We start from the raw sequence: 10,842 nt of genomic DNA on the forward strand, positions 1-10,842 counted from the left end.
CTCTTTAGACAGTCCTGTTCATCTCTGTGACGAGATGAAACTATTCCCTGATGCTGTATACGCTTATTTGTTGATTTGTGTTGCCAAAATAGAGCAAAAAATTGGAAGGTAAACTGATGTGAATTGAGTTGAGCTCCTCGGCTATGTTTATGATAATGGTAGCTAATCGGTCATGTCTGATTTTCTTTTCTTTCTTTTTGTTTAGCATCCAGCAAAGACGGAAGAAAAACGAATCCAGCACCTAAGATGTGAGAGATCCTTTCCTTCACATAAGGAAAACTTCTGTACAAAATGGATCGAAGTAAACGGAACTCAATCGCGGGATTTCCACCACGCTTGGAGCGCGTTGAGGATTTTGATGGGGGTGGCGGAGGTGATGGGACTGTGTCCCAGATGGGGAGAGTTTGCACCTCTTCGTACAGAGCCCTGATAAGTGCCTTTTCCAGACTTACACGTCTTGATGACTTCACCTGCGAGAAAATAGGCTCTGGTTTCTTCTCTGAGGTGTTCAAGGTGGGTGGCTAATCTTTCATGGTGCTAGTGCAGAGAATGTGTTTGAGGCTCTGAACGAGGACTCTCTCTGTAGTCCTTTGCAGTCCTTGTACATGCTTTGCTTGGGGTGACTGATTGATGGGAACCTTGGCAAGTGGCATAAATGTTCTTTTACCTGTCTCTGCTTATTTATAAAATTGTGGGTCACTTATTTTAGGGAAGCTGCAGAAGAGCTGGGGGGAACCAGGGAAACTTTGGGCTTGGCTGCTACTTTCTCATGCATATTTAATATGTGTGTATGTAATTTATTAAATATAGATGCCTTGTATGAGAGAACTCCTGGTTTGGATGACTTCCATTTGGCTTGGTAATCAGCCTCACAGGACTGCACTTGTTTCTGTAGTACAGGTTGTTGATTATCTTTGCCTACTAACAGGAGAAGCAGGCATGTCGGGATTTCAGCATGTGACTGTCGTCTCTGAAACAACATGTCTTATGGCACGGCACAGCACATCTGTAACCACTGGCTGTCTTCTGCTTCTTTTTGTTCTCTTTACTTCCTCCGTTCACTCGCTCAGTTTTTCAGTACAATAAATCTTTGATTCTTTGAGCAGATCCGGGGTTGTCAGTGACCTGCTTCTCCTTGGTATTTGGAAAATCAATAAAAGCCATAAAACCAAAGTTGAGATTATGCAATCCTGTGTCTGTCAGGCGTGTTCCTGCTGTGCTGAGGTTTCTAGAAGGTTTATAGTTCTTTGGATTTTTGCTCGTTTTTATTAGGCCATGAAAAATATTTAAGCTCTTTTAAATAATCTGTCTCCTACCTCCATGGCACAAATTAAAATGGTCTGACTTGGGTCTTTTCAGGTGTTAGTTAAATAGTTTTTTTTGGTCTCAGATTATGGCTTTGGATAAAATCAAAATTGCATCTTGTATTTCTGTGACCTGAGGATTTTTTTTTTTTTTTTTTTTTTTCCAGCATTTTCATCTGTGATGCTACATTTCTGGTAGTCTTATACCATGTGATATTTAATGTTAATTCCACCTTGCCTAAAGCTGCAGATAAGTTCATAAATTACAACTTAAAATGTATATAATAAAACAAGATTTAACTTTATGCCACTCTGGCAGAACAGAAGTATTTAATACTTTGTATGTAACTATATGGGTTTTGGATTAAGATGAAAAGAATTGCATTAAATAAACTCTTGGTAACTATACCTGTGAAGTTTAACGTCACTTGATAAGATTATCATGGGGCAAGTGGTGTAGGTCATTGTACGTCTGGAGGGTTCGAGTGGCTTGTTTGTTGTTTAAATCAATATTACTTGTGTACTAGCAGTAGATCTGAGTGCTTGTGCTTCCATTTTTATGTTTTTAGATCTTTCCAAAGTAATTGAAATCATTGTAATGACATGTACAGTAGTTGAACTGCTATACTTTTACATACAGTAGTAGATCACACACAGCAGTAATAGCTTAGAAAATATGTAAAAACCCCTCAAAACTAACAGGAATATAGAAGATTATCCATGAGGTTTACTGCTAGATGGGTCAACCCTATTTCAATATTTGAACAACTGGAAAAAAAAAAAGGCATAGAGCTTGGTATTACTTTTTTTAAACCTTAGTATCTGAATTGGATTCCTGAGTGCTTATATACCTTGTTATGTCTTGATGCTTTCCAGAAGATGGAACTTGCAGTCTAATCGGGCACGGAGTAGACAAGAGCTGGACATATTTCCAGGTATCCAGAGAAGGGACTGATGTCCTAGCAGTATTGAGGGCGATTACCATTGCTTAACTGCAGCTGGGACTGTAGAAATTATTGCAGTTTGGCCATATCCATGCTGCACAAACAGGTTTTTTAGGTTAACTAGCTGGCTTTCCTCTGTTCAATATTAGCAGATGTTGTGGGAGAGGATCCTTGAGGAGAAGGCGAATGCTTGCTCCCTGGGATGGGTAGAGTGTTGGGAGTTGGGGAAGGGTGGGGAGAAATAATATGGTTGAATTTTGGGGAAACAAAGCTGTTCTCTCTGAATCCTTCCCTTAAGAGTGAGGGTTGGGTAGAGCAGAAATGAATTGCTAGCATATGTGATAGCTGATATGTTGCCTAAGGCTTCAGGATGAGATGGTCTTATCCTTGGAGAACACTCAGTTTAGCGTGGTAGAAGATGTTTACTTCCATGTTCTGCTTAGGGGCCTTTTTTAACTGGGAGAAATCTATGGTATTTGGCTCAGGATGTCAGCTGCAAGTCTGGGGAAAAAAAAATGATTGTCCTCTTTCTTACAGGCTTGGGTTTTTTCATCTTTTACATACAGCCTGAGAAACGTTGTCTTTTCCTCGAGTAGAATTGCTGTCGGTTGTATTCATCTCCCTGTGTAGCTCACCCGGGTCTCTTATACACTAAGCCTGTGGTAGTGTGGATAGAAAAAGTAATCTGTCTGGGACCTGTTCCTCTAGAAGCAACAGCTCTATCTATAGAGGGGCAAAGCATGCCCACATGGTGAAGTCATATTCAAGTTTTTTTTTTTTTTTTTTTTTTTTTTTTTTTTTTTTTTTTTTGGTTTTTTTGTTGTTTTTTTCCCTCCCTGCTGTCACTGAAGCTAAGGTTTTATTTCATCCTTCTGGAGGAAAGGGGTGGGAAGTGTTTCAGGGCATGAATCCAGATACAGCTTGTGTTCATTTGGGCAAGTTTTGTGCCCTGTGGTGATGTCAGTGTGGCCACCTAAGCAACTAATCCAAGTGCGCTAACGATCAGATTTCATGCTGAGTGCCTTGATGTACTTCCAGCAAGGAGAGAGCTCATGGTTCAGTGCAGTTCAAGTACAGTCTGGTCTGTAGCCTCCCAGCGGAGGGATCAACATCAAGTCAAATCCAAGAGCATCTTAGAGGTGATTTTTAAGCAACTTATTGAGTACAGAAAATCAACTTTTTCAGTTAGAGTGATTATTCCCACTCTTATTTTATATCATTTCACTAAGTCTGTAGTAAACACCAGACTAAGTAGATTTTGCACTCTAACATAACATAGCCCTATTTTGAAGGCTATGTTTTATGGCTATATAACCGACTCATTCTTTTTGTTTAATTTTAGTGATTATCACAAGAAACACTTCTCAGTGTAGTCTTTCACAGTGGGTGTAAATTGGTTGCATTTGAATTGGAGGTTGCAATACATATGAGTATAGAAAAAAAATGCTAGTTTTGCAAATACAAAATTGCAGGAGAAAACATGCATGTCCTAATGAGCCATTCTTGGTGAGTTTTAATATTAGTGGTTTTGTAGGCCACAGTAAGCTTAAAATGCACTATTCAATTCTTGTTTTAAATGCTTCCTATGAAAACTGCAGCTGAAAATTTGAAGTGGATTTTTTTTTTTTTTTTTTTTTTAAAAGCTTATAGCATAATGTCAGTGAGGAGTTACTTATGTACAGATGGTTCTCTGGGTTTACCTCCACATGTAGTATTAATCTAGAATTTCATTAGCCACCCATGTAGCAATTTAAGTATCCTTAAACATTAAGCCTAATATTTTTCTCAGCTGTTAAACTATAATGGATGCAGCTGGCTAATTGGCTTCAGGCTTAGGCTCCACAGGCCTTTGCAAATGATGGAGGACTCTCTTTTTTTCAAATGGTGCTAAGCATGAAGAATCTTTTATTAATAAAAGAAAACTTTAAAAGTTCAAGCTAAGAAACAAATATATTGCAAGACCTGTAGGTACTAATAGAGCTGCCGTTAACGTGGGAGAGATGCGTGTCATGCACTGAAACTAAATAGTGCATTATGAAACATGCTGTTCGTTATAGAATATGCATTGTACAGTCTGAAGTATGTGAGCCCTTAATTTCTCTTCTGTTCAGATCTGATAATTACCAATAAAATTACAAGTATATTTAAATACTTGCTCAAAATTTCTTGCTAGAAATTTTTTCTGCCAAAATCTTTTTATTGGCTTTATTCAAGGCTTTACGTATTCTACATTGAGCCTGTATTCTGTGACAGACTGGGTGTTCTGTTGCAAGTTTTTGGGTGACCTTTTTTAAAGTTTTGGTTTGGGATTTTCTTACTCCTTGACTACAATATGAGTAGTGTAGCCAGCCCAGAATCCTTTGTGGTGCTTATTCTCATATTCATTTTATTTAATTTCCACCAAGCTCTGTCTTTCCCGTCCCTGTGAATTCTCAGTTTCCAGAGTACTGCAGACATGCTTTGACAACATTAACAGAATTGTAAACTTTGGTGGCATTCAGGAAAAGTGAGAGGGTGCCTTGGGTTGTGGGATAAACACATTAAGTGTCGTTGTAGAAAGGTGCAGTAGCTAATGATGGTACTTTATTGTATTGCTACCAGCTTTTCTGTCTCCTTAGATGAGAACTTCCACCTCTCTCTGGTGACGGAGAGAAGTAATTGGAAGCTGGCGCGCACAAGTTAATTCTGTAGTGGGGATACTTCATTAGTAATGTTTGAGTTGGAGTGGGCCACTGAGGCCGCCTGTCCCTCCAGTTTTCCCCATACAAGTCCTTGATTCAGAACAGGTGGTGTTTGGGCAGCCGGGCCTGGCCTAACCCTACACTTTGCTGTTCCCTCAGACTTGCTCTTCTACTTCGCGCTCTTTGCGTGATTTTTTTTTTTTTTTTTTTTTTTCTTCCTCGCTTTCTGACTCAATTTGTCTTTGGAGTCCGTTCACACATCCTGACTCAGCCGCACATGTCCTGGCATGACAGTCCACTGTGCAACAGGCGTGCATGTCAGAGGTGCCAAAAGTGGAATTTGTGCATTGGCATGTCTTTATTTTCCAAAACCCTCAGTTTGTGGCTTGTCCTTTTTTTTTCTTTTTGCCCCCTTTTTGCAGGGAAAAAAATATCCCATGTGATCATTTGGAATGGCATGGGCATCTTGGAGTGTTTTCATTGCCCAGCTCTTGTCTTGTTCAGTGATGTGCGAATCAGAGTGGCCTGTGAAACTGCTAAGGGACTGGAAATGTGTACAGTGGAAGTATGAGGAGGGAGGAAGGACAGGGCTATCTGGATGTTGTAACTAGGTAAACAACCGTGTACTCAAAGGTGGAGGTTAGTGCCATGATAAATATCTCACTGTGGGAATTTGAAGATTTTTTTTAAAGCATCTAAATTTAGGCTCAGAAATGTGTAGGTTGACTCTGCTTAAAAATGCTGAGCAACCGGCTGGGAGGTACCTAATTATATACCCGTGAGCTTAAAGCTAGGCTTCTATTTTTATTATTTTTGCATGTGTTGACTTTTTAATGTTTGTGAAGTGCTTGGAAGATGTGTGATAACTTTTTAAGGTGAACGATGGAAGCAGTCGATGTATGATGTATTTTGCAACCTGCATAGAGAATACTACCTCTATAGGCACTTTGTTCTCTCCCTTCCCAAGTTCTTGCACAGAGAAGGATTCCTTAAGAAAGTATTGAAAGTCGTGCTATGAAGCACATATAGGAAATGAATGTCCTTTAAACATTCCCCAAGGGAAATAATGTTGCTAGCTGGCTTGATGTGCCAAGTTTATAAGATGCACATTTAACACATCTGAGATGCACATCCGCCCTGAATGGTAGGTTTAAAAGTCCTTTTAAAAAACTTGTATGCTGCCAAGGGATTCTGTTACATTAGCAGGAGCTACATGATTTCTTTCCCCTTCCTTTTCAATACTGTATCTGTAGCACGTTACACTGATCAAAATTGGGACATTTGTTCTAAATTGTGAGTTCATATGTCAAACTGCCTGACGGGCTGTGGGAGGGACCAGCTGGTAGGATTTCACCTGCAGTTGCTATTAAGGCAAACAGATCATTTGTCTATTTTACAAGTTTCTTTGGAGATTAGAGAACGTCAGTGACAGCCTATAGGGGTATTTTTCTCCTTGCTGTGCTTTGCGTACAAGGTATAACCTCAAGGGAAGTCGGATGTTTAAGAGTAGTAGTTGCTATTTCAGAGACGTATAGGGTATAAAGCCAGAAGGGATCATTGTATCAAAGTCAAACCCACAGTCTTATGCCATCACGTTTCACCAGTTACTTGGTACAGAGTCAAATAGCATTTGGCTAAAGCTTGTCTCCCAGAAAGGCATTGTCTTGTGTGGCTTGTTTTAAATCTCCCCAGGTGTTCAAATACATCATTTCTGCTGGTACTCTCTGCTCCACTGGTGAATTGCTCTCACCGATATCAGTTGGTACCTAATTTCCTCCTTACACTTGTTGGGCTTCATCTTCAATTCATTGTCTTCTCATACCCTTTTATTTCCAAGGTGCAGATACTTGTACATCTTCAAACCATCTCTGAATCTCTTTAATATGCTAAACAGCTTGAGCTCAGTACAGAATTCTCCAGTACTTGGATTACTTTTTTGTGTGGATATTCTCTGCAGCGTTTCAACTTTTTCCAGTATTTTTCTCAGTATTTCTGTCTGAATTGTGGTCACCAGAATGATGTGTCAGGGATGAGCAAGATAAAGCCTGTGCGCTAGATCCGGCCTGTGGAGCTGTGTCATCTGCCCCGAAGGCCAGAAATTTGGTAGTTGGAGGAGCAGTAGCTGCTGCCATTTGGGTGGTGGCAGTACTCATTGTGGCTCCCAAATTACAGCACCATGAGCCAGATGACATGGCTCTGCAGGCTGGCCCTGTGCCACTGAACCAGATGAGTTGGACACCACTGGTATACAGTAATCTCATATTTGTCTTGTCAGTGCTATGTGCACAGTTGAAATCAGTTCCTTAGTTATACTTGTTGTCCCCTGTTTATACATCCAGGAATTGCGTTGCTTCTATCTTGCCTTTCTATTGCACTGGGACATCATTTTGAGTTGCTTGTCCTTTTTCCAAATCGCTGCTTTTCAGGATCCAGCCTCCTGTTCCATAGATATGGTTTGCATTCCTTGTTTCTAGATGAATAATCTTACATTTGGCTATGTTTTTTAATAGTCCTAGGTTACCAAATAATCCAGATTCTTTGATGCAACTGCCATATTATTCTTCTGCCAGTACATGTCATTCCCAAATGTTAATCACCAGTGACTTCATCAGCGAATTGGAAGTAAAATTGAATACTGTTGGCAGCTATCCTGCAAGTTCCTTCAGTGAGTAAATATATTGATCCATTTAAGTTGTGTGTTACTGGTGCATGGGAGAGTCCTAATATTTTTAATGGAACTGTGGTACTCTCAAGTGCATTAAAAAATCTTTTCACTCATCAGTGTCCCTTGCACCAATATTGGCTGTGTCAGTGGTGTTGGAGGAACTGCAGATGACAAGTAATGTGGTGAAGAAGAGAGAGGGGGATAACTAACCATTAATCCATGCACAGACCCAGACTGAAGGAGAGATTGGGAACCGTGAATTTAATGTGGGGAGCACACTTCAAAACTGGAATCTGCAGTTAACGTGGTAAAAGTAAATGATAAAATATTTGCACTTCTAATGGTTTTTAAAATACAAATACGAGCCTATGCATCATTGGTCTTCGTGCTGAGACTGCCAGAAATGGAATTGGCCTGCAGACAAACTGCCCCCTCTGATTGTTGGAGGTGGTTCCTCCCTGGCAGGGCTCGAGCATGCATGCTGGCTGCGTGTTGCAGAAAAGCTGTCTATATGGCACCTGTTCTCTGCATAAACAGGACTTCAGACTTGACAGGCACTGGTATGGCAGCCATCACTAGCACTAGGTGAATTTATATACAGGAAGGCCTTAAAAAAAAAAAAAAAAAAAAAAAAAAAAAAAAAAAAAAAAAAAAAAAAAATCGATATGAAAAGCAGAGTCTGGAAGTAAAGAGTAAATGTTTGATTTTCATGATATATTCACACTAAACCTGTGTGTTTATGCTCAGATGTAAAAAGGTGATAACGGCCCTTACGTTTTATTTGTAAAGACCAATCTATTCCTGTTGCAGCAGAAACTGGGACTTAATTTAAATGATGAGTATTGTGTAGGGCATATCATTGACCCATACAGTTTGCATATTCGGGGGCGGGGTTTAAACCTTAACTTCACTGGACCCCCTTCCACTCCCATCTGTCTCTCCTTTTTTTTTTTTTTTTTTTTAAAGCAGAAAATTCATCTGTGGAGAGGGTGGTGCACTTGTACAATTTTCAGTGCACAGATGAAGACAGGAAAAATAGTGGTTTTGATTACGTGAGCCGTTAGGCCATGAGGTCTATTGGGGGGAGCTTCTTGCAACCACAGCTTGCTTCATGTTGCTTGTGCAAACACATTTTTGGTCCTTGGACTTGCAGCATACTAACAGACAGTTCTCTCCTTGCCCTCCTTAGTACATGAAACACTTCTTCTCTTAAAGTATCCTCTGTAGTGGCCATTACACATAACAGTTCTTTGGAGCTTTTGTATTCGCCATGCTTTTGGTAGGATATTTTAAGAGAGGTAGGCAACTGTGTTAGCCTGAAGTCAGGCAGAAGAATTAAGGCTGCATGCACTAAAGCATCTTGGCAATTATTTTATTATACTTAGAAATAATCACAGAAAGTGAGACAAATGACGAAAGGCCTTGTCTGTGCAAATATCCCTGAAATGTTTTCTTTCTCCATTTCCAGTTACCTAGCAAAGTAGTGTACAAGCATAAGACTTCTTTCGTGTGTATGTATGGCTAACTTCAAGGAAACCCTATCCTGCGGGCACCTAACACGGTGCTGTAAGAGTGTGCCTGTTAGACTGCTTGATGTGCTGAGCTCCACAACTTTTATTAAATGGTTCTGCAGACCTACAACAGAGCAGGTTTCAGTCGAATGTATTAATGACCTGCAATTAAGTATTTCCAGCAGCGGGGTTAAAATATTATGAAAGCAACACTGTAGAAGTTAGCTAGTAACTTCCTAAAGCACACAGGAAACCTCAAATCCAGCTCTGCATTTTCTCCTTGTCTTTACCACTTGCTCTGAAGGTTCTCTGTCCCTTGTTCTTAACATGTCATTATGAACACTTATTGCCAGGCCTGTAGCAGGAAAATGAATTCATTGCCTGCATTGAAGTGTAAATAGGGGGTGTGTTAGAGTAACCATCCTTCCATAGTTGCTTAAAACAGTGATGTGAAGATGTACAATAACCTTGTTGTTTGTGGGCCCTGCATAAGACCATTAGGTGACTAGCTTGTAAAGGACTTGATTTTGTTTTTATATATTTCTAAAATGCTAAAAGAGGACATGGTTTTTATGCTGTAGACACTATCGATTTATTCTAGGATCAAGACTTTTAAATGCTGATGCCAGACCTATACAGTTTTCTAGCACTGAAGATGGGGAGGAAGATAATCAATGTTACACTGGAATAAGGGTAGGAAAAAGCTACCAATATAATGCAAGGGCTGGAGAAAAAACACCTTCCAGCTACAATCAACAGTTATTCTGTAGCTTTATTGGAGAGATAATTGAGACGTGACTCTATCACCATGTGTAGGTAGAAAATGCCAGTACTAAAGGGCTTCGTTCGGGGAAACTGCTTTGGTATGTCTTTATTCATCACAATTTCCAGAAAGGACCCCTGCTAAATGGGCAGAAACAATTGGTGACGGACAGAGGGGACAAGGCTGAACTCCTCAACGAGTTCTTTGCCTCAGTGTTCCTAAGCGAGGGGCACGACAAGTCTCTCACTGGGGTTGTAGAGAGGCAGCAGCAAGGCGCCAGACTGCCATGCGTAGACCCTGAGATGGTGCAGAGTCACTTGGAGGAACTGGATGCGTTTAAGTCAGCAGGCCCGGATGAGCTCCATCCGAGGGTGCTGAAGGCACTGGCTGACATCATTGCACAGCCACCGGCAGGAATTTTTAAACGCTTGTGGTGCACGGGCCAAGTCCCGGAGGACTGGAAAAGGGCCAGTGTGGTCCCCATTTTCAAGAAGGGGAGGAAGGAGGATCCGGGCAACTATAGGCCAGTCAGTCTTATCTCCATCCTTGGCAAAGTCTTTGAAAAAATTATCAAGGCTCACATTTGCGAGAGCCTGGCAAGACAAATTTTATGCTGAGGGGAAACCAGCACGGGTTCGTAGCAGGCAGATCGTGCCTGACCAACCTAGTCTCTTTTTATGACCAGGTTACGAAACGCCTGGACGCAGGAGGAGGGGTGGATGTCGTATACTTAGACTTCAGGAAGGCCTTCGATACGGTATCCCACCCCATACTGGTGAACAAGTTAAGAGGCTGTGACTTGGATGACTACACAGTCCGGTGGGTGGCGAATTGGCTAGAGGGTCGCACCCAGAGAGTCGTGGTGGATGGGTCGTTTCGACCTGGAAGGGTGTGGGCAGTGGGGTCCCGCAGGGCTCGCTCCTTGGACCAATACTCTTTAATGTCTTCATCAGTGACTTGGACGAGGGAGTGAA

At 41.0% G+C, this 10,842-nt stretch overlaps 1 protein-coding gene across 1 annotated transcript in view; it reads left to right on the forward strand.

Moving 5' to 3' along the window:
* The first annotated feature begins 205 nt into the window (after positions 1-205).
* Positions 206-10,842, forward strand: part of TESK2 (testis associated actin remodelling kinase 2) — a 93,336-nt gene continuing 82,699 nt past the window's right edge. Inside the window, exon 1 of the mRNA XM_006015784.3 lies at positions 206-513. Coding sequence (XP_006015846.1) covers positions 292-513 — 222 coding nt within the window. The 5' untranslated portion in view covers positions 206-291. The remainder of the gene's footprint in view (positions 514-10,842) is intronic.

Source organism: Alligator sinensis, unplaced genomic scaffold (genome assembly GCF_000455745.1).
Source record: "Alligator sinensis unplaced genomic scaffold, ASM45574v1 scaffold781_1, whole genome shotgun sequence".
Classification (NCBI taxonomy): domain Eukaryota; kingdom Metazoa; phylum Chordata; order Crocodylia; family Alligatoridae; genus Alligator; species Alligator sinensis.